The sequence below is a fragment of the Cervus elaphus genome, chromosome 12 (genome assembly GCF_910594005.1).
Source record: "Cervus elaphus chromosome 12, mCerEla1.1, whole genome shotgun sequence".
Lineage (NCBI taxonomy): Eukaryota > Metazoa > Chordata > Mammalia > Artiodactyla > Cervidae > Cervus > Cervus elaphus.
In genome coordinates this window covers 49,577,846-49,602,570 of record NC_057826.1, presented here as the reverse complement: position 1 = coordinate 49,602,570, position 24,725 = coordinate 49,577,846, and the positions used below count along the sequence as shown (strand labels likewise).

The 24,725-nt window shown below is 36.8% G+C and overlaps 1 protein-coding gene across 2 annotated transcripts in view; it reads right to left on the bottom strand.

Annotated features, from left to right (window-relative positions):
- The window catches only part of MINDY2 (MINDY lysine 48 deubiquitinase 2), a 76,192-nt gene that overhangs the window by 32,453 nt on the left and 19,014 nt on the right, over positions 1 to 24,725 (bottom strand). For both annotated transcript variants that reach the window (XM_043919285.1, XM_043919284.1), the window contains exons 3-4: positions 11,468 to 11,532; positions 3,595 to 3,753 (exon numbers count right to left, since the gene is read on the bottom strand). In XM_043919285.1, the coding sequence (XP_043775220.1) occupies positions 3,595 to 3,753; positions 11,468 to 11,532 (224 nt within the window). The remainder of the gene's footprint in view (positions 1 to 3,594; positions 3,754 to 11,467; positions 11,533 to 24,725) is intronic.

Here is a 24,725-nt window from a genome sequence, read left to right as displayed (position 1 = left end):
CTGATATTACTATTGGTACATCAGTTTTCTTTTGATTAGCAATGTATGGCATCTCTTTTATCTATTTGCAATCATTCTGTTTAACTTCAGACTATTTTATATATGTCTCTTGTAACAGCAAATATATATGTCTTAATCCAACCTCAGAATCACTGACTTTTAACTACAGCATTTAGTCCTATTGATATTACTATAATTATTCATATATTTGAATATATTAAATCTACCGTTCTCTCTTTCCCATCAGCTCTATATTTCTTTACCTCTTCTTTCTTCTTTTTGGATTAATCCTTTTACTAATCCAGAAGTTACCTACTATGTTTTCTATTCTTTTCATGGTTATTCTAAAGGAGCGTTACCCGTCTGCACATGCTGTGATAATGGAAATATTCCAAATCTTTGTTGCCCAGTAAGATACCCACTAGTCACAGGTGGCTACTGAGCAATTTAAAGTGTGTCTAGTGAAACTTAGGAAGTAAATATTTAATTAAATTTAACTAGCCATATTTGGCTACCATATTGGACAGAGAAGTTATAAGAACTATAATATCAACTCTTATCATATCAAACTTAGAACTTAATATTCTCTTCTTGATCAATTAATTCTAGGCCCTTAGAAAACTTTACCCTTCTCCCAGCTTATTATTTTTTCATATGCTAATGTTTTTAAACTGTAAAGGATGATGTTATTCTTTAATATAGTCAACAATGATTTAAATTTATCATGTTATTTTCTCTCCACTCACTCTTCCATCTGGGATCACTTTCTTTCTTTTCAAAATCCTTGTTCAGAATTTCCCTCAACAGTGGTCTACTGGCAGGAAACTATCTTAATTCAATTAATCTAAAAATGACTTTAGGGACTTCCCTGGTGGTCCAGGGGCTAAGACTGCACTCTCAACACAGGGAGACCAGGTTAGACCCCTGGTCAGGGAACTAGATCCCACATGCTGCAATTAAGAGTTCACATGCTGCAACTAAAGATCCTGCATCTAAGGCTTGGCACAGACAAATAAATAAATAAATATTTTTTAAAAAGATGAAGCCAATCTTAAAAATGATTTTATTTCTCTCCATTCTTGAGAGAATTTTTCTGGGAACAGGAAATAGACTAGCATTTGTCTTCTTTCAGCACACTGAATGTATGATTTTCACTGTTATCTGGCTTCAAATGTTGCACTTAAAGAATTAATTATCAATAATGGAGAAATACCTTCTCAGTGGCTGAATTAGTGTCCATCTACCATCCAGAGAATGACATTTATTTGCAAGATAATTATTTGCAGTACACATATTCAAAGGATACAAAGAATCAGCCAGTGCCAAGAGATATTTCATAGAAACCTATGGATTTTAAGCTTTTGCCTTGTTCTTTTTTCTTTCTCAGCTTAAAATCCGTCACTCATGAAACAAGTAAGTAAAAATAGATAAAAAGCACAGCTCTCAGGCCCAAGATTTTGAAAACCACTGTGCAGACCAGAAAAACCTGATGAACAATTTGTATCCTACATTAGAGTATACTTTTCTCTAAGCCTATAAATTCAACTGTTTGCCAGACAATATGCAGCTACACATACAGTCAGAGGGATAATCTAAATCCAGTTTTTAAGAACCCAGAATTAAGTCCCTTAGGCCATAAGTTCATTTTCCTCAAGAATCTAGGCTACCTGGCACTGCCATTTGCCAGGATCCAAAATGATTTACCTTGGAGGAATCAGATGCTGGACATGTCTAGACTTTTTAGTGATGTTCTCAAGAGTCAGAGTGCCAAAATAAATAAACAGATGTCTGCTTACAGCAAGCCTTTCACTGCTCAGAAATACCAGTTACCTTTAAAGGACAGGGGTGAAGAAACACTACCAAATCTTTGCTATATGATCTCTCCGTCTCTGTAGGTAATGCATGCATGAATGTTTCATTTCATCAGTTAATATTTACTGAGAATCTTCTATGTGCCAGGCACTGTTCTTAACAATAAGAGCCTAGCCTTCACAAAACATACACTCTACTGGGAGATGACAGTTAATCAAGTAAATAAACAATTCTAGATAATGACTTGGGAAAAGGAGGGTGACTAATTTCAACAAGGGAAGGCCTCTCTAACAAGATGATATTTGATCTAAGACCTGAATAATGAGGAGACCAGAAATGGAAAGATATGGGAGAACAATGTGTTAGGGCAGTAAAACAGTGTTCCACAGTAGGCAATCAGCTAGTACAAAAACCTGAGCTAGAAATGAGCTCTGTATATCTCAAAAATAGGAAGGCAGCTGGTGTTGGAGGGCAGTAAAAAGGTGGGAGAATTACATAAGAGGCGAAATTGGATATGAGACAGAATTTAGATTATGCAGTGTATCATAAAAATTCTAATAAAGATATTGTATCTTACTATAAAGAATGATATAATACCATCTGCAGCAACATGGATGAACCCAGAGATTGCCATATTAAGTGAAGTAAGTCAGATAGGGACAGATATATGATATCACTTATACGTGGAATCTAAAAAAAATGGTGCAAATTGACTTATTTACAAAACAGAATTAGAGTCACAGATGTAGAAAACAAACTTATGATTACCAGGGCTAGAAGCGGAAGGGGGGATAAATTGGGAGATTGAGAGACTGACATATCCACACTACTTTATACAAATAAATTAGTAATAAGGGCCTGCTGTATAGTATAAAGAACTCTACTCAGTACTCTATAATGGCCTATATTGGGAGAAGAATCTAACAAGCAGTGGATATATGTATAACTGACTACATTTCCCTGTAAACCTGAAACTAACACAAGATTGTAAATCAACTATACTCTAACGAAAATTAAAAAAAAAAAAGATTTTGTATCTTATTCTAGTTACACTGGAGGCTTCTGATGAAAGGAGTAGGGCGCAGGGATAAAGGGGAGGGTTTATTTCACAAAGATCATTCTGAGTGCCAAGATAATTCACTGCGGGGAAGAATAATCTTTTCAACAAATGAGAGTGAGACAACTGAATATCCACATGCAAAAGAATAATGTTGGATTCCTTCCCCAAACCACATACACAAGTCAACTCAAAATCGATCAAACTCCTAAATGTAAGCACTAAAAGTATATACTTTATACTTACATACTTTATATATTGTAAATATACAAAAAACTCTTAGAACCCGATAACAAAAAGACAAATAGTCCAATTAAAAATGGCCAAGAGATTTGCAGATATTTCTCTAAAGATATACAAATGGCTAATAAGTACATGGAAAGATAATCAACAACATTAGTCATTAGAGAAATGCAAACAAATCCACAATGAGATACAACTTTACACCTACTATGATGGCTACAATCAAAAAGATAGACAATAATAGGTGTTGGTGAAGATGTGCACTCAGCTCTGTAGTCAGCCTCTAACTCCAGGAAATTATAGCCAGAAGTCTTGAGGAGATTTAGCACTCTAGAGGACTGTGCTCTTAACCTCACAATGTGGCTAATTCCATGTAAAAGCACAAAAATATAAGTATCAGAAAATGTAAACCTAGATTACTTTGCCAAATTAATAAATTTTTATGATATTTGTGTTCATATAATTTAAGATTTTGTACTTACCTGAGGGTCCACTAACCATCCATGATACAAAGGAATATCAAGAAGATCAAATACTATGCATTCTGGTGTATATTCAAAGACTCGAACACCAGTGAATTTTACATTTACATCCAAGCCTGTCTGTAGTTTGTGCAATACTGCCATAGCATCACTCATATTCTGAAAATAGAAAGGGGAAGAGAAAAAATGAGAAAAACAACAACAAAAAATATATTTAAATACAGGCATATTTACTACAAATTTTCCACTTTATCCAATTTATTCATCCTTTCCATTTTTATTATTAAGTACCTACTATGTTTCAGGGGCTTCCCTGGTGGCTCAGACAGTAAAGATTCTGCCCGCAGTGTGGGAGGCCCGGGTTTGACCCCTGGTTTGACTATGCCAAAGCCTTTGACTGTGTGGATCACAACAAACTATGAAAATTTCTTAAAGAGATGAGAACACCAGACCACCTTACCTGCCTCCTGAGAAGTCTATATGCAGGTCAAGAAGAAACAGTTAGAAACGGACATGGAACAACAAATTGATTTCCATGGGAAAGGAGTACATCAAGAATGTATATTGTCATCCCGTTTGTTTAACTCACATGCAGAGTACATCATGTGAAATGCAGGGCTGGATGAAGGCACAAGCTGGAATCAAGATTGCCGGGAGAAATATCAATAACCTCAAATATGCAGATGACACCACCCTTATGGCAGAAAGTGAAGAAGAACTAAAGAGCCTCTTGATGAAAGTGAAAGAGAAGAGTGAAAAAGTTGGCTTAAAGCTCAACATTCAAAAAACTAAGATCATGGCATCCGATCCCATGAGTTCATGGCAAATAGATGGGAAACAATGGCATCAGTGAGAGACTTTATTTCCTTGGGCTTCAAAATGACTGCAGATGGTGACTGCAGCCATGATATTAAAAGACGCATGCTCCTTGGGAGAAAAGCTATGACCAACCTAGACAGCATATTAAAAAGCAGAGCCATTACTTTTCTGACAAAGGTTTGTGTAGTCAAAGCTATGGTTTTTCCAGTAGTCATGTATGGATGTGAGAGCTGGACTACAAAGAAAGCTGAGAGCTGAAAAATTGATGTTTTTGAACTGTGGTGTTGGAGAAGACTCTTGAGAGTCCCTTGGACTGCAAGGAGATCCAACCCATCAATCCTAAAGGAAATCATTCCTGAATATTCATTGGAAGGACTGATGCTGAAGCTGAAACTCCAATACTTTGGCCACCTGATGCGAAGAACTGACTCATTGGAAAAGACCCTGATGCTGGGAAAGATTGAAGGCAGGAGGAGAAGAGGACGACAGAAGATGAGATGGTTGGATGGTGTCACCAACTGCACGGACATGAGTTTGAGCATGCTCTGGGAGTTGGTGATGAACAGGGAAGCCTGGCATGCTGCAGTCCATGGGGCTGCAAAGAATCAGACAGGACTGAGCGACTGAAGTGAACTATGTTACAGGCATTAAATATGAGTTCTAAAGATAAAAGAGTGGATAAAACAAAGTTCTTAATCTCATGGAACTAACATTTTACTATGAGAGGAAAATACATAAATTATAATATAAAGTTAAGTATTAGTAAGAAAAATTGGATAGGATAAAGATATACAGAGAGGGGAGGGGGGCCTATTTTTAGACCAGGAAGTTCAAAGACAAAAGTTTCTAGTCAAAGAGAAAGGCCTCTCCCACTTCCAGGTATATTCCTAAAAGAATCAAAAGCACCACCTTAAAGAGACAGGTGTACACCTATATTCACTGCAGCATTATTCACAACAGCCAAGAGGTGCAAGTAGTTCAAATGTCCATTAGCAGATAAATGGATAAAGGAAACATGTTTTATATATATACACTCACACACACATACACACACATAATAGAATATTATTCAGCCTGTAAAAAAAAAAGAAGGAAATCTTATTACATGTTACAACATGGATGAAACTTGAGGACATTATACTGAGTGAAATAAGCTACTGCAAAGAACAAATATTATGTGACTCCACTTATATGAGATAAATAGAGTAGTCAAAATCATGGAAATAGTAGAATGGTAGTTGTCTGGGGCTAGAGGGAGATCTGGGGAGTTGTTCAATTAGTAAAGAATTTTAGTTTTACAAGGTGAAACTGTTTTAGAGATCTGTTACACATGAATATAATATAGTTAACACTACACTTAATGGCTAAGAGAAAAAAAAATGGTTAAAGAGTAAATTTTATGTTTTTTTAACCATAATTTAAACAAAAGAAAGAAAAAGAAATCAGCTATCAAGCCATGAACAGACACGGAAAAAATTTAAATGTACATTACAAAGTGAAAGAAGCCAATATGAAATGTATTGTATGATTCCATATGACACAAAATGATGGGAAAAGGCAAAACGATGGAGACAGTAAAAAGATCAGTGGAGGAGGGAGGGATGTAGTGGCAAAGAACTGAGGATTTTTAGGGCAGAGAAACTATTCTGTATGATACTATAATGGTGATACACATCATATATTTGTCAAAACCCAAAGAATGTATGGGAAGATCCCCTGGAGAAGGGAACAGCTACCCACTCCAGTATATTCTGGCCTGGAGAATTCCATGGACTGTATAGACGATTGGGGTTGTAAAGAGTCGGACATGACTGAGACACTTTCAAAGAACGTATAAACACCAAGAATGAACCCTAATGTATATGGACTTTGGATAATAATTCTGTATCAATGTAAACGGTGGGAGGTGAAGTCTGTGAAAAAGAGCCTCAATCACAAAGACTTATTGGTCAAATCAGAGTCATTCTGTCCACACCAGGTTTCTCATTAAACATGGTCATGTATGTAAGACTATTTTAAAACATGTTTTTCTAAACATTTTAATATATTAAGTATGGACATAAGTATAGAGGGTATATTTGATGCAACAAATAAAAATCAATATACAAAATTTGATAAAATTTTATTAAATCTATACTGTTAATCAGATACTGTGCTACATACTAAAGATATAAAATAGGCTACAGACTATAGCCTACTGGAGGGCTTATAGTAAAACGGCTAAACATGAAATAAACCCTTTTATATTACAATTAGGGACTCTCTGAAATCTGGAAAGGACAAATTTAGGTCAAAAGAAAAGTTTACCAGTTAACTTACAAAATTCTATCCTAAGAGACTACACAGACAAAAACAGAAATTATTCAAATGTTTTAAATTTATGAGTGAGGAATTTACAACAGGATAGCACTATTATAGAGTCTTTGGTTTTTGCCAGTCTCACCTCTCTCTAACAATTGTAATACCCTGAAACACTTATATTCTCAGTCTTCCCTAAAGTTGAAACTTTGAAAATAATCAGCTCACATTTTTTTCCTTTCAGTGTTTTAAAACTTCTCCTAAAGCCATAACAATGATGAATGTGAGAAAATATGAATGAATATGAGCCACTGTAGGACTGTAGTTTTACTACTACTGATTTTTTCTGCTATGTGTTAAATTCTTGGTTGCCAATCACCCAATTTTCTTCAAGGGAGAGTATAACTTCAAGCTTACACCTATGTATATCTTCTACATTTTAAACAGATTATATAATATTAAAATAACTAAATTAATATAACTAATAATCTCCATAAAGAATAAAACTGATATAAATAAATCTATAAACAAAGAGTTTGAAAGAGTATTTTGCCATTTTGTTCCTGAATTCAAATTATGATAATTAATATAAAATACAAATTAGGGAAGGGTGCTTATAAAAGGACTACTACTTCTTTAAGCCAATAGTTCAACTGCTTCTTAGAATTTTTCTTAAAGGTACTGTTAACGTGGTAAAATTTTAAATTTAAACATAAGATACATTTTAAAAATATATTTGCAGTAATATAAAAATCTGTCATAAACACACACAGTAATTTCTTGTGTTGTCATCAAAAGCAAAACTGGAAAAAATATGCTCTTTGTTTATATTGCAACTTCTGGTAAGGATTCTTAATTAGGAAGATTGAAGTTCTGTGCTGCTCTTTTTAAAATTTAGGCTTGAACATTTCTGCTCACACAAATTATACAAAAAGATTATTGTTACATCATACCTGTGGAGCATTAAAAACCAGTTTAGACTCAATTTTATCAGCTTGGTACTAACTCTGATGCTGGGAAAGATTAAGGGCAGAAGGAGAAGAGGACAACAGAGGATAAGATGGTTGGATGGCATCACCGACTTAATGGACATGGGTTTGGGTGGACTCTGGGAGTCGGTGATGGACAGGGAGGCCTGGCATGCTGCAGTTCATGGGGTCGCAAAGAGTCGGAACAACTGAGCAACTGAACTGAACTGAACTGAACGTACTATTCTCAAAATGAATGGTAATTCAATCACAATACCTTATAAATAGTTTTAGAGCTTATTTTAAACACAGGGTACTTTTTGTCTGACATGTTGATAAGAAATGCAAGTAGCTGTCAGTGTTTGTTTCAGCTTTGAAACAAAACTTTCAGTCATTTTTCAAGAGTCCAAATCATCTTAATGGAAGCACATCCTGAGACTGCAAGACAAGACTTGAAACAAAGTGCTGGTATCATTTGCAAATACTTTTCACTCAAGATTTTCTCAAGTCTGTGCAACAGAAATGAACTAAATTTTGAGGTTGATATGAAACTGCAACTATGATCTACAATTTCTAATTTCAAATTTTTGTATTAATTACAATAGCCTTACTGATTTCAATAAAAAATGATACAACTTTGATAAATGATATAAGTTTAACCATAGGGCTTCCCTGGTGGCTCAGAGGTTAAAGCGTCTGCCTGCAGTGCGGGAGACCTGGGTTCGATCCCTGGGTCGGGAAGATCCCCTGGAGAAGGAAATGGCAACCCATTCCAGTATTCTTGCCTGGAGAATCCCATGAACGGAGGAGACAGGAAGGTCCACAGGGTCGCAAAGAGTTGGATACGACTGAGCGACTTCACTCACTCACTCATTCATAAGTTTAACCATATCACTTTACACTTATAAAATATTCACTGGTTTTATAAATTGAAGGTTAACATAAGATTTCATTTGAAAACAAGTTTCTACTGTGAAAAATGTTTGGAAATCCTTGCTTTAAGTTACAAATTCCAATAGAACTGAAATGACTTAGTATACCTATTTGGCTTTAACTACAGATTTCCTGGAGGAGAACATGGCACCCCACCCCAGAATTCTTGCCTGGAGAATCCCATGGGCAGAGGAACCTGGCAGGTTATAGTCAATGGGGCTGCACAGAGTCGAATACAACTGAAGCGACTTAACATACACACAGATTTCCTACCTTACACAGTGATTCAATGTAACATACTTAGCTTTTCGATCTTATTAGGACTAGATTATCTAACATTCAAATTCAAGAAATTTTGCAATATTGAAATTAGTTTTCTTGTTGCTATCTGGACACTGGTGAAAGTATGTATAAGGGTTACTTTGAAAGTAAACATAAAGGTTCCAATGATATGTTTCTTCCCTAGCTGATACCGTCTTCCACTGCAAGAACCTGTGATCTTCTTGCCTTCTACAGTCAAACAAAGGAAGAATACTGAAGAAAATGAAGCTCTGCTTGCTTACTTCCAGGTCCAGTAATTTTGAGCCTGGTGGTCCCTTTATGTTAACCTTCAATTTATAAAACCAGCGCATATTTTATAAGTGTAAAGTGATATGGTTAAACTTATATCATTTACCAAATTTGCATTATAATGATGCTGTGAAAGTGCTGCACTCAATATGTCAGCAAATTTGGAAAACTCAGCAGTGGACACAGGACTGGAAAAGGTCAGTTTTCATTCCAATCCCAAAGAATGCTCAAACTACCACACAACTGCACTCATCTCACACGCTAGTAAAGTAATGCTCAAAATTCTCCAAGCCAGGCTTCAGCAATACGTGAACTGTGAACTTCCAGATGTTCAAGCTGGTTTTAGAAAAGGTAGAGGAACCAGAGATCAAATTGCCAACATCTGCTGTATCACAGAAAAAGCAAGAGAGTTCCAGAAAAACATCTATTTCTGCTTTATTGACTATGCCAAAGCCTTTGACTGTGTGGATCACGATAAACTGTAGAAAATTCTGAAAGAGATGGGAATACCAGACCACCTGACCTGCCTCTTGAGAAACCTGTATGCAGGTCAGGAAGCGACAGTTAGAACTGGACATGGAACAACAGACTGGTTCCCAATAGGAAAAGGAGTACGTCAAGGCTGTATATTGTTACCCTGCTTATTTAACTTATATGCAGAGTACATCATGAGAAACGTTGGGCTGGAAGAAACACAAGTTGGAATCAAGATTGCCAGGAGAAAGATCAATAACGTCAGATATGCAGACGACACCGCCCTTATAGCAGAAAGTGAAGAGGAACTAAAAAGCCTCTTGATAAAAGTGAAAGAGGAGAGTGAAAAAGTTGGCTTAAAGCTCAACATTCAGAAGACTAAGATCATGGCATCTGGTCCCATCACTTCATGGCAAATAGATGGGGAGACAGTGGAAACAGTGTCAGACTTTTATTTTTGGGGGCTTCAAAATCACTGCAGATGGTGATTGCAGCCATGAAATTAAAAGACGCTTACTCCTTGAAAGGAAAGTTATGACCAACCTGGATAACATATTGAAAAGCAGAGACATTACTTTGCCAACAAAGGTCCGTCTAGTCAAGGCTATCGTTTTTCCAGTGGTCATGTATGGATGTGAGAGTTGGACGGTGAAGAAAACTGAGTGCCGAAGAATTGATGTTTTTGAACTGTGGTGTTGGAGAACTCTTGCAAGCCCCTTGGACTGCAAGAAGATCCAACCAGTCCATCCTAAGGAGATCAGTCCTAACTTCATTGGAGGGACTGATGTAGAAGCTGAAACTCTAATACTTTGAGCACCTCATGCGAAGAGTTGACTCATTGGAAAAGACCCTAATGCTGGGAAGGATTGGGGGCAGGAGGAGAAGGGGATGACAAGAGGATGAGATGGCTGGATGGTATCACCGACTCAATGGACATGGGTTTGGGTAGACTCTGGGAGTTGGTGATGGACAGGGAAGCCTGGCATGCTGTGATTCATGGGGTAGCAGAGAGTCGGACACGACTAAGCAACTGAACTCAACTGAACTGAACTGAGTGGTTCCCTCCTGTATTACAGAATAGTATCTCCAAAGAACAAGCCAAACAATGTGAACACATTTAAACAAAAGTTCCAATGATATGTTTCTTCCCTAGCTGATACGTCTTCCACTGCAAGAACCTGTGTTCTTCTTGCCTTCTACTGTCAAACAAAGGAAGAAAACCGAAGAAAATGAAGCTCTGCCTGCTTACGTCCAGCTCCAATAATTTTGAGACCAGTGGTCCCCGCCCATATTACAGAATAGGATCTCAAAAGAATGTGCCAAACAATGAAAACACACTGAAACTATGAAATAGCAGATTTAGTCCTAATGGCATACCCTAGACATCATTTGCTGAACAATTTCCAAAATATAACTTAATTGTAAAATATAAACAAATGAGGGAAGATGAATCAATAACAAATTCACTTGAAAGTCAATTTTTTCAAGGAAAACACTAGGTTATGATTTTTCATAGGTGTGTAGAATGGTATCCATGTTTCATTCTTCATGTTATACTGTTTAGTCACTAAGTCGTGTCCAACTTTTGTGACCCCATGGACTGTATATAGGTTCATATAAAAGAGAGATCAGCAAAGTATGGCCTATGGGTCAAATATAGCTGTGGGCTGAAAATGGTTTTTACATTTTTAAAAGGGCGTAAAAAAAAAGAAAACAAAAAAATATGCCTGAAAAGCCATTGGTAGAGACCAATGAATATACCCATAAGGGCAAATTACCTATTTTAATATAACAAAAATTGGGTCTGTTACCTGCTCATAGTTTAAACGCTGAATTTCTGAAATTTCTTTTGGCTTTGTATCAAGCATGTAATCTCCTGTAAAAAGAAATTGTAAAGTTGCCTTTTAAAAATATCACTTTTTTTCTAATTACAAAGGTAACATATTTAAATTATAAATTGTAACAATAAGTAACATAAAAAAGAGCCCCCACCCAATTCTATTCAGAGAAAATCATCAGAGAAAATCAATGTTAACCGTTAGCTAAGATCTCATATTTTTTTCAGTGTACATCCTATGTTTTGAATTTATTTTTCTTCCTTAATGAGTATCTTTCCACGTCACTACAATAAAACTCTAAAACGCTTTACAAAGTTTCATGGATATCAGCAATATAATTGTTACCCTAATACCTTTCCAAGAATGAGTGTTATCAGTCTTCTGAATGTTGCTTTTCTTAGAAGTAAACAGTAACTTTTTTGCATTTAAGAAACTGATATATTAGTGATTACCAGTAGGGAGAAGGAAAGGAGAAAGGCAAGCAAGTGGTATGGAATTGAGATACAAAGTACTATGTATAAAACAGATAAGCAACAAGGATATATTGTATAGAACAGGGAATTATAGCCACTATTGTGTAATTTTAAATAGAGTATAATCTGTAAAGAAACCGAATCACTAGGCTGTACACCTGAAACTAATATTGTAAACCAACCATTCACCCCTCCAAACTGATATCTTTTTATACATGTATTTTTATTTGGTATCACTTTTTTAATATATAAATGACTTTTAGTATATGTCACACTTTTTAAATATATGTAGCATCATTTTAATATATGCTGTACCTTTTGATCTATGTTTTGCTTTTTAAAATATATATTAGTTATACATACTTTTCTTCAAATTGCCTGCCTATACAATATTACATTTTTCTTACTGAACTATAAAAGCTCTTTTTCAATTAGACAAATGAGAACATTTCCTGTTATATGTGTGGTAAATTATTTTTTTCCCCATATTGACCTCTGACTTTATGATAGTGCTTTTTTGCCTATTTTTCACCATATAGAAATATTTAATTTTATATAGTCTCATTCTTCTATTACAGCTTCTGAGCTTGACGTTATGTTTAGAAAGATTTTCACCACTTCAGAGTATACAAACATTCACATATACTTTCTTCATGTAATTTTATGTTTGTCTTTTTTTACATTTAAGTCTTTACATTATTTGGAATTAATTTTTATATAAACAGTGATATATCGGACCAACTTCTCACTCAGCCTCCTAAACCACTAACAAGTTGATAAATTGCTTTTATATAACTTTTATTTTCAAATTCAAAATAAACGTCCAATGACTGTATCAAGTACTCTTTCAATGTCTCCAATTTTGATAACCAGAGAATTCCTATAAACATCAATATATTATTATCTGTGGGTTTATTTAGAATTTTAAGACAGCAAAATCGAACTAATAATAATATTATTATACCATAGGTAAAGGAACTCCAAAAATACTAAATTCATTCATTCACAGAAATATATAAGCAAGTATATTTAACAAATATTTTTGAAAACTTACTATAACTGGCACATTGTATATTTACATGTTGAGATTTTAATATAGCACTTAACTGAAAACTACGCTGAGTAAATTTTATACATTATTTATTCAAATAATTGGGACCATATTTGCTATACTTTGATCCTTTATTTCATTTAAGTTCTGTAATTATCCTGATACAACACTGTAGTGTATGTTTTTCTAACATTTTAGCAGGGTCAGGATGCAGAATATTATATAATTCAATACTAAATGACCCTAGGTATGCTATCATAGAATAAAGCTTATGTGTTACGAGTGTAATAAATATTGGGAAAGACTCAGATAAGCAACTTCTCTTTTCCTGAGGTCAGAAAAGATATTTTGACAAGAGAAGAATGGCCTCGCTAAGGGAGGCAGCCTCTTTGACGTACCGTACTGCCAGGTATTCACACCTCTGTCTAATCCCTTTCCCTTGATTGTGGACTGGACTCAGTTCCAGTGAATAAAATACAACAGAATTAATGAAATGTCACTTAAAAAATTAGAAAAGAAAACACTGTGTCTTTCATCATGGTGCTGTCTCACTTGCTCACTCTGAAAAATGCCACGTGTCATGTTCTGAGCTGCCTTATGGGAGAGGCCATGGCAAGTAACTGAAGGAGGCCTCTGGCCACAGTTAATGAGAAACTGAGGACCTCAGTCCAATGACCTGTGAGGAACTGAATCCTGTCAACAACCAAGTAAGCAAGCTTAGAAGTAGATCCTCCTCAGCTGGGCCTGGAGATAAGACTGCAGCCCCAACTGAAACGCTGACTGCAACTGTGTAAGAGACCTTAAATGAGAGTCACCCAGCCACACTCAGATTCCTGACCCACAGGTACTTTGTGACAATAAATGTTCATTGTTCAAAGCAACTAAATTTTGAGGTGATATCTTATGTAGTAACAGACATCTATATTTTTAGAAAAGTTTATAATAGAGAGTTAGATATTTTTAAAAGACTGATTTTGAGTTTTTTTTTTTTTTTTTGATTTTTTTTGATTTTGAGTTTTTAAGGGAACATACTTCAGTTTTAGATATCTAAAAAATCACCTCTTAAGATTGCTGTTTTGTCTAACTTATCTAGCCTTTATTTCAAAATTGATCAACAACACTATTTCAATCAAAAAGTATTTATTGATAGTTTATTCCGTGTTCAGCAACAGGTTAAAACAAATAACCTGTTTGGAAATGACTGTTTCTCTTAAAAAACTAGTAATCTGGTTGGGTAAAGAACATACAGAAAACAGAATAAGATAATAATAAGGTATATATAATATACTGTAAACTGTAATAAATGCCTTAAGTATCACACGATTTTGAAAAGAGATATTGAGATAGCCTGTAGCACTTAGAAATCTCCTTTGGAGCAGGTAGTGTCTAAAGCAAAACTTGCCAAGGCAGTGAGGGGAAAAGCATTCTTCGAGGGAGAAAGAATGAAGGAAAAAGCATGTATAAGAAACATCATGCCCTGTGGACAGCTTATAAGGAGGTTTATACATAAGATTGGAGAAGGCTGTGGCAACCCACTCTGGTACTCTTGCCTGGAAAATCCCATGGATGGAGGAGACTGGTAGGCTGCAGTCCACGGGGTCGCTAACGGTCGGACACGACTGAGCGACTTCACTTTCACTTCTCACTTTCATGCATTGGAGAAGGAAATGGCAACCCATTCCAGTGTTCTTGCCTGGAGAATCCCAGGGACGGGGGAGCCTGGTGGGCTGCCATCTATGGGGTCGCACAGAGTCAGACATGACTGAAGCGACTTAGCAGCAGCAGCAGCATACATAAGATTTATGTTGCAGAGTGGTGGGAAATATGGCTGGATGGGTAACCTTGATCAGATTACAGAAAATCATAAATACCACATTGATAAGTTTGGTTGCTTGTGAAGATCTTAAGGGATCTTTGTTTTTAAGTCGACAAGTGAAGGATAAAATTAGTGCTTTAAGAAGATAACATTTGTAAACAGTCCAGTTTGGATAGTAGAGAAAACAAAAGAGCTTGCAATAAACCACACTCCCAAATACCAGTATACCGAGAGGAAAGAATTTCAAAGAAAGAATCCCTAAGACTTTGCTACTAATGGGATATTCCAGACAAACAGAAATCAAGAAGCAAAAACGTGACAGCTACACTAGGCCAAAAACAGCAGACAGGGTTTGTCAGTAGGGAACCTATCCCATGGTAAGCACCTGGAAAAGAAGAGACGCAATTAACTGTAGGCAAAATTCAGTTCAGTTCAGTTTAGTTACTCAGTCGTGTCCAACTCTTTGTGGACAAAATTTTGTAGGCAAAATTAAAATGCTTCAGTATTGCTTTTACAGTATTTATGTTCAAAAGATAAATTATCTTTTAAGAGCGAGGGATTGGCTGGTTTAGCTTTTGTTGTTGTTCTTCTCTGCTATCTGCTTAACAGAGAGAACTTCATGTGGTGGGAAATATTTTTAAAACACACACATACACACAGTATATATAGGGCAATGCACAGGTGGGAGCTGGCAGTGCAGAGAGGAAGAGACACTGGTCTGCAGCAACAGCTTCTACTACCAGCCCTTGGAACACACACCCCTGTGCTCAAGCAATCATTGTCAATGACAAAGTGACTATTGAAGTTATAGTTGTAATAAATTAATGCTAATAATTTGGATATTTTATTTTATTTCGGGCTGCTCGGGTAATGTCAGCCCTTAACCAAGCATATGTGGTTTTTTCCTTTTATTTTTTTCTTTCCGGATACAGCTGTAAAATATTTGGATATAGGAAATGTTGTGTTATTCTTGCAGCCTTGATATTCAGGGTGGATTGTAAAATATAAATTTTTGTGAGATTTCAAAGATTATTTTGATAACATTATTTACAGATTCAAAAGATGTGGTTATCACAAGTCTGCTGAGGGGGAAAACTACTGCATAAAATATCTAATTTGGAATAAATATTTCGCATCAGTTTGAAAAAAAAGAAAAAATATCTTTTAAAAAGTCAGACAGCACCACCATCCCACCAACTATTTTCCTCACTATAATATGGTGCTAATCTCACGATCATACAAACTATAAAAATCATACTATAAGTTTGAAACAGGAGGGAAGGGGACAGGGCACAACCCCTGAAAGAATGATAAAGTCTGAGGACACAACATAAACTGATTAGAACCAAATGGGTCCAAAATGGCAGACAAGTCAACTTGGACTAGACCTTGATCCTCAAGATACATTCATTGTAACACATCAGCAAGCTAAATGACACACGTAGAGGTACCACAACAGTTTCAAGGGTAGACCAAAAAGTAGACAGTGGCCCAATTTCGAAAATCTCCACCCCTTTCCCAAAATAGCTGGAATAATCCTCCCACTTAATAGACTACGAAATTATCCAGCCCCCAAAATCTAACCACACCATATTTCAAGACCACACTCTCTCTGTTCGAAGGCCCATGATGTTGTCTGTGGCATGTGCTTCTCCCAAGGTTACTCCTGCCTTCAGACATGGCCTACACTCTATCTGTGTATTGTGTTTCTAAGTAAATCCACTTCTTACATATATCGCTTTGTCTCTCACTGAATTCTTTCTACTATGAGACATCAAGAACCTGAACTTCCATTACACCCCTAAACCAGCTCTGTGATCTCAGTTGGAAGACCATGGGTTTTGGCTGGGTTCAAGTTCTGGCCACGTGGGTTAGAGTCCCAAGCAGGGTTTTTGCCAGGTTTGAGTCCTAAACTGGGTTTTGGCCAGGTTTGAGTCCCGGCCACGTGGGTTCAAGTCCCAATCTGAGATGAACGGTTTCACATTCCAGTTTATGTTGTGCTTCTTTACCTTATCTTTCTAACCATTTTCTGCCTTTCACCTACACGTCATTCCCATTTTATTTTATTAGATCTCCCAGTACTTCCCAGGTATCCAAGCTTTCATGTTTCTTTCTTGAGGCCAAAGTTCTCCAAGAAGCCATGTTCAAGTTTGGCCCTGCTCTTGTTATTCAGTTGTGTACGACTCTTTGCAACCCCATGGACTGCAGCATGCCAGGCTTCCCTGTCCTTCACCATCTCCTGGAGCTTGCTCATACTCATGTCCATTGAGTCAGTGATGCCATCCAATCATCCTCTGTCATCCCTTTCTCCTCCTGCCTTCAATCTTTCCCAGCATCAGGGTCTTTTCTAATGAGTCAGTTCTTTGCATCAGGTGGCCAAAGTACTGGAGTTTCAGCTTCAGCATCAGTCCTTCCAATGAATATTCAGAACTGATTTCCTTAGGATTGACAGGGTGGATATCCTTGCAGTCCAAGGGACTCTCAAGAGTCTTCTCCAACACCACAGTTCAAAGGCATCAATTCTTTGATGCTCAGCCTTCTTCATGGTCCGACTCTCACATTCATACATGACTACATGTGGAAAAACCACAGCGTTGACTATATGGACCTTTGTTGACAAAGTGATGTTTCTGCTTTTAATAAGCTGTCTAGATTTGTCATAGCTTTTCCTTCCAAATTTCAAGGCCCTGCTCTAGAAATTTCCAAATTAAAATCCACACCTCTTCTAATCTTTAACAATCAAAATTTCCATTCCCCATGGTTCCTCATCTGGGTACAGGAAAGTCTTCAATGGTTTCTTTTACAATATTTCTACTAGTGCTTGCTTAAAATGCAAAATGTCTCTGGTTCCTCCAGAGAACTTCAGTCATCTCAAGAGAACAAAATCCAAATAGCTTAGAAAACTAAACAGTTAGTTCTGGCAGAAATGGCCTTGAATAAATTTTATCTTTGGCAAGGCAGAGTTTCCAGAATCTCTCTTATCAAATCACTCTTGCTCACTTCTCCCCTACCTGCCATTAGGATCATATTACTTTCATGCTATCCCTAGTAGTCCAGTACCCTCACCCAGGACTTCCAAACCTCTTCACCTACCCCAGATCTAAACATTTCTTCATCAATTTTTCTTTTCCCTATAATTTAAAAAACTCTCTACTCTATGTCCTGCTTCTTTAGGACTTTTTAAAACATAACAGTTGGATAAATTTAAAATACCAAGATGTACTAATTATTTTCTTTCCAAGAAAAATACCATGTTAACATTTTCTTAGCAGAGTACATTTGTGCAGTCACACTGACTGTATTGTTGACAACTCCAAACAATGTGTCTATAGTACATGATTAGTAAATATTTGCTGGATAAGAAAAAAGAAAAAGGAAGCTAGAGACAAGAAGTACAAACTTAAAATACACACCTGAGTGGTAGGAAGGGAGAAGAGATACACTTTTGAGAATACTAGCCTTTCAGCATTTAAAAAATAATAGTAGAAGGTGCCCAGGCTGAGAGCACACATTATTTAACCTTTCTGAGCTTTGGTTACCTCATCTGTAAAATCAAGAGGTATTATAATTTATGATGCTTTTATTGCTACTTCAGTCTTATCTTTTCCTACTATTAGTACATCCATTTATATGCCTTCTGCCTCTGCTCACGGGTCTCTGCCATTACAACTGCATTCTTTAGCTACAAGAACCAACAGCAAAAGAGCTTATTTTGTCCCAGAAGACAGAATAGAAAAAGGCAAGAAGACTGATGGTAATAACAGAAGGAACAGGTTAGGTAAATGATATCAGTCTATGGTAGCACAGACAGCAGAGCCAGGATGAAATAAGAAGCTGTGGAGAGGCATCATAGTGTAGGTTAGCACTGTCCAATAGAAATATAATGTAAGCTGTATGCAACCTCAAATTTTTAATAGCCACATTTTTAAAAAGTAAAAAGAAATAGGTAAAAAATTTTTTAAAAATATTTATTTGGCTGTGCCGAGTTTTAGTTGTAGCACTTGAGATCTTTGATCTTTGTTGTGGCATACAGGATCTTTAGTTGTGGCATGTGGGATCTAATTCCCTGCCCAGGAATCGAACCATGGCCCCCTACATTGGGAGTGCAAAGTCTTAGTCAGTGAGCCACCAGGAAGTCCCAGAATTAGGTAAAAGTAATTTTAATAATATATTTTATTTAGTGCAGTATATTAAAAATATTATCATTTAAACACATAATCATTACAAAAATCACTGATATGTTACATTCTTTTTTGAGCTAAATGTTTGAAATCCAGTATATATTTTACACTTATAGAAAATCTCAATTCACTCTGGCAATATTTCAAGTGCTCAAAAGCCACATGTGGCCAGTGGCTACTATGCCAGGTGGTATAGGTTTAGGTGATTATAGTCATGATATGAGAACAAAGAAAGTAGGACAGATAGCAGTTGGATATGGAAGAAATGGATAGGAAACTGGGCTCAAAAATATACATTTTCTACATATATTAGGCATTCAAAAATCTATTGATATTTGACCACATCTGAACTGCTATTACTATTTCCTGATCGGTCTCAACCAGACAATCCTAAAAACTACACTTAACATGTTGTTTACTCCTCTTGAACTAAAATACATGAGGCAGCCTACCATAGTAAACAACTTCTCTGACTGGCTTCCAAAACTCCTCAGTTTAGCTGTAGCCTACTAACCCAATCTCCAATCTACCTTTCTGTAACATGCAGAGTTACCAACCACAGTCAAATTGTACTCAAATCACCCTTCTTCCAAACATGTCTTACAGGGGTTTCCCTGGTGGCTCAGTGGTAAAGAATTTGCCTGCCAATGTGGGAGACAGGGGTTCAGGCCCTGATTTTGGGAAGATCCCATGCCTCGGAGCTACTAAGCCTGTGCTACTGAGCCCATGTGCCATTACTACTGAAGCCTGCATGCCCACAGCTTATGCTCCACAAGAGAAGCCACTGCAATGAGAAGCCCACGCACCACAACTAGAGAATAGCCTCCACTCACCACAACTAGAAAAAATCCTGCACAGCAACAAAGACACAACACAGCCCCACCCCAAAAAATAAGTAAAATTAAGGGGAAAAAATGCCTTACATTTATTTACCTTGAGCTTGAGCTTAAAATAGTTTACACCTAGCCCTAAAACAATCTTTCTCCTTTTTTACAAGGGATCTAAGTATACCACCTTCTTTACAAGGATTCTAAGAATACCACAAAACCCAAGGTAAGTCACATGTTCTCTACTAAACCTTTTCCTACACTTCACCTACTTCTCATACCCATCCATAGACAGACTTCTCAAAAGTTATCTGCAATTGAGTCTTCACTTACTCATCTCTTAAATGCTCCTCAACTCACCATTTCATTTCCATCCAGTCACTCTACTGACATTGTTTCTGTGAAGGTTACAATAACTTCCATGTTGCCAAATTATGTACAGAATATTCTCCAGTATTCAACACTCTCTTATTCTCCCTCCTAGCACTCTTCTCTTCTTGGCTTCACTGGATCACCCTCTTCTGGCTTTTCTCCTTTCTTCTTAGTGGCTACTCCTTCCCTTACCATTCTGTCTTCTAACTTATGTATTTCAGCAGGGGCGATGTTGCCCCCCTAAGAGGGCAAAAACTGATTCTGGGAGGGTAGGGGCAAAAATATCTTAGATATTATAAGGGCTTGTGGCCTTCAAAGGGCCACAGAGCACGAAGAGACACACAGTATGTCTGTGGTATTAAAATTACCTGGAGTGATTAGGACAAAGATGTCTACAAAGGCTCCTTGGGGGGTGGGGGGGGCGGGCAATACTGAAAAAAAAGGTTGAGAAACACTGTTCTACCCAATTTGGGCAGGCTGGGAAACTTCAGGAGACAATCCTGTACCCATTTCTCTCTTTATTCTTTCTCTCTTAATGATCTCATCTGTTTCCACAGATTTAAATAGCATCTTTAGACTTGTGTGTGCTCATTCACTCAGTCATGTCCAACACTTTGCAACCCCATGGACTGTATGTAGCCCACTAGGCTCCTCTGTCATGAAATTTTCCACAAGAATACTGGAGTGGGTTGCCATTTCCTTCTCCAGGGGATCTTCCCATCCATGACCACTAAATTCCTATTTTGGATTTCAACGTCCTCTGGAACTCATGGTCTCTCAACAACAAAGCTACTAAATGTTTTTTCTTAATGTTTCCTTCGCCTTCTGCCTAAATGAAATTTGGCTCTGCCTTGATGACACTGCAGCCCTTTCAAGTCATAGCTCTTTTCTCGCTTATACTTCTTTACCAGTGAATCTGCTGGTGGCAGATATCTACTTGTTCCTTATGATCATCCTTTCCCCTCATCCTCCCTAAAACTCAGTTTTAAAACCCATGCCATGATATACTACTACCCATTATTCACCCACCTGGTTATAGTTCTCTACGAACTTTTAGGTCAATCATTCCTAGCTCACTATCACTATCATTTAGGTCAATCATTCCTAGCTCACTATCTCTCTATGATACAAATCCTGCCATAATTTTTGATAATTTTAATGCTCATAGAGATGACCCACCTAATACTTTGGCCTTTCTGTTCCTTGACCTCTTTTCCAACAAAAATCATATATTCCACCTTATATCAGAAACTCATTCCCTATGATCATACAATTTTGTTACTACCAGGTTCCAAAAATTCTTCGACTATATTAGGGCCTACAATCCACTAAATCCTGTCACATTTTTCTTCAATGTATTTATATCCACATCTCCTCTTTGTGCAACTTAAATATTATGGCTCATTATTATAATTATATCACAGGTATATCTACACATAACTTCAATTCCCTAGACTCTTTCTTCAACATACTCACTTGGCAAAAACCCAGCTCTGGTTAAACCCTGCTTCTCCACTATGTAAGCGTATACTCATGCAGCAGAATGTGACTGCAGCAATCATACCACCAACGCTGGCTGGTCTCACCAACCCCAGGGTAAAACCCAGGAATCATACTGCATCTCCTCATTCACTCTCCCACTTGTCTAAGCAACTATTTTATACCTTCCTTCTCATCTTCAATAACTCCTCCTTCATTCTCACCCTCAGCTGATGATCTGATTTCCCATTTATTGAGAAAATAAAAGTACTTAAAAGACCTTCTACAAGCTACCACACCCACATCTACCCATCTACTTCTATCTTTTAAAAAATTTTTGTGTTTATTTATCTTTGGCTGCACTAAGTCTTTGTTGCTGCCTGTGGGCTTTCTTTAGTTGCAGTAAGACAGGGCTACTCTTCAGTTGCAGTGTGTGGGCTTCTCATTGTGATGGCTTTTCTTGTTGTAGAGCACAGGCCCTAGAGCATGCAGTCTTCAGTAGCTGTGGTGTAGGAAGGTCAGCAGTTGTGGCACACATGCTCTGTGGCATGTGGGATCCTCCCAGACCATGGAACAAACCCATGTCCCCTGCATTGGCAGGCATATTCTTAAACACTAAACCACTAAGGAAGTCCAACCTGCACCTATTTTTAACAGTCTATCTTCCCTTCCATTGCTAAGGATGAACTATCTGTACTACCTAAGACTAATTCTTCATTTGTCTAAAATATATTTTTCAATTCCTTTCCTCCAATTTTCTTTTGTTAAAACCAGCTTTATTGAAACGTAACTCACATACCATACAATTAACCCATGTAATGTGTACAGTTCAATGTTTTTGAACTATATTAACAGGACTGTGAAATTATCATCATGATCTAATTTTGGAACATTTTGGTCCCCCCCAAAAGAAGTTCTATACCCTTTAGCAGTCAATCTCTATTTCCCCCCTATATTCCCCAGTCCTAAGCAACCACAAATCCTACTTTCTGTCTCTAAATTTGCCTATTCTGAACATTCATATAAATGGAATCACACAATAAGTGGTCTTTTATGACTTGGTTTCTTTCACTTAACACAACATCTTTAAGGCTTATTTATATTACAGAATACATCAGTACATTTGCTTTTATGGCTGAATAATGTTTCATTGTATGGATATACCACAGTTGGTTTATTCATCAGTTGATGGCTACCTGGATTGTTTCCAATTTTTTGGCATATATGAATAATGCTGCTATGAACGTTCCTATACAAGTTCTTGCATGGACATATGTCTTTACTCCTCTTGGGGGAAGCTGTAGGGTTATATGGCAATTCTATATTAGCTTCTTTCAGTTCAGTTCAGTTCAGTTCAGTCGCTCAGTCGTGTCTGACTCTTTGCAACCCCATGAATCGTAGAACACCAGGCCCCCCGTCCATCACAAACTCTCGGAGTTTACTCAAACTCATGCCCATCGAGTAACAAACTGTTTTCCACAGTGGCTGCATTATGTTTCATTCTCATTGGTTATGTCTTAGGACTTCTGATTTTCTCTTGTGCCTACTCCAGTCAGGTTTTCATCCTGTGGACTTACTGAAGTTACCAATTACCTCTGTATGGCTTCAATCAGTGGTTAATTTTTAGTCTTCATCCTGCAAAGCCTATTAGCAACATTTGATTCAGACAGTCTCTCATTCTTCACTGAAACTCGTCATTTAGATTCTAGGAAATCAGTCTCCAGTTTTTCTTCTACATAGCTGAGTTTCTATCTATTCTTCCTCTTCTCCAGCTTCTAATCACGGGCATGTCCCAGATTCAGTCCACTGATGTCTTCTTTGTCTACGTTCATATTATTTGTGACTCAGTCTAATGATCCTTTATATGATAGTTACTGTTCCTAAATTTGTATTTACAGGCTAGACATGCACTGTCCAACACAACAGCCAGTAATGACATGTGGCTATATTAATTTAAATTAAGATTAAGCATTCAACTTTCCTACCATTTAAAACGTAGCTAAATATTCACTACATTTTAAGAGATCAAGAGCCATATGTGGTTAGTGGCTATGAAACTGGACAGCCCAGATAAAGAACATTTCCATCAACACACAAAGGTTCACTGTACAGTGCTGATCTAGACCTGTCTTCTAGGTTCTAGATTTATATATCCCACCGCCTCCCTGATATCTCCACTTTAAAGTCAATAAACATCCCCAAACCAAAATCCTGATATTCTTCCGTAAACATGTTCCTTCCATTTGTTCCTGTTTCAGTTGATGTTAATGCCATCCTTCCAGTTGTTCAAGCCAAAAATCACTGGGTAACTCTTGACTTTACTCTCACTCCACATTCAACTAATCAGCAAATTCTGTCAGCTCTATACTCAGAATCTGACCATATTTTATAATCTCATTTCTATTACTCTGTTTGAAGCCAGAGAATTCTTGTTAAACTCAAAGTCAGATCATGTCAGTTCTTTGTTCAAAATCCTTAATGGCTTCTCAGATCACCCACAGCAAAAGTCAAAGTTGCTATAAAAGCCTAGGATATTCTATGAGATAGGATTCCATTATCTCTAATCTCCTCTCCTGACACTTCCCCTTTGCAGTCCTTGGTAGTCCTCTGGCTGTTCCTCAAAACCACTAAGCATATTTCAGCCTTTTTCTATGAAATATAATTTAGAAATCACAAAGTTTAAGAATCACCAAGCTAGAGTAAAAGAGGTAGAAAACAGAAATTCTATTTTCAGATATCTAGTTTTGAAGTAATCTACACTTAATGATGAGGTTCCTAGCCAATGAATAGGATTAAATTATATTAGTTATATAAGTAAAAAGGTCTTCCAAAAGCTGTAATCTCAATTATTTCACTAAACTTACATCTCACCAAAAAATCAGTTAGCTAGTTGTCTGGAAGAGCATAGACAAACTAATCAGCTAATAAGATCTTTTTAATAGAAATTTAATTACTAAAAATAAGAATATGGATTAAGATTTCTCATTTGGTAACAGTGCAAATATATAAATTCTTACTTGTTAAGTTGTAAA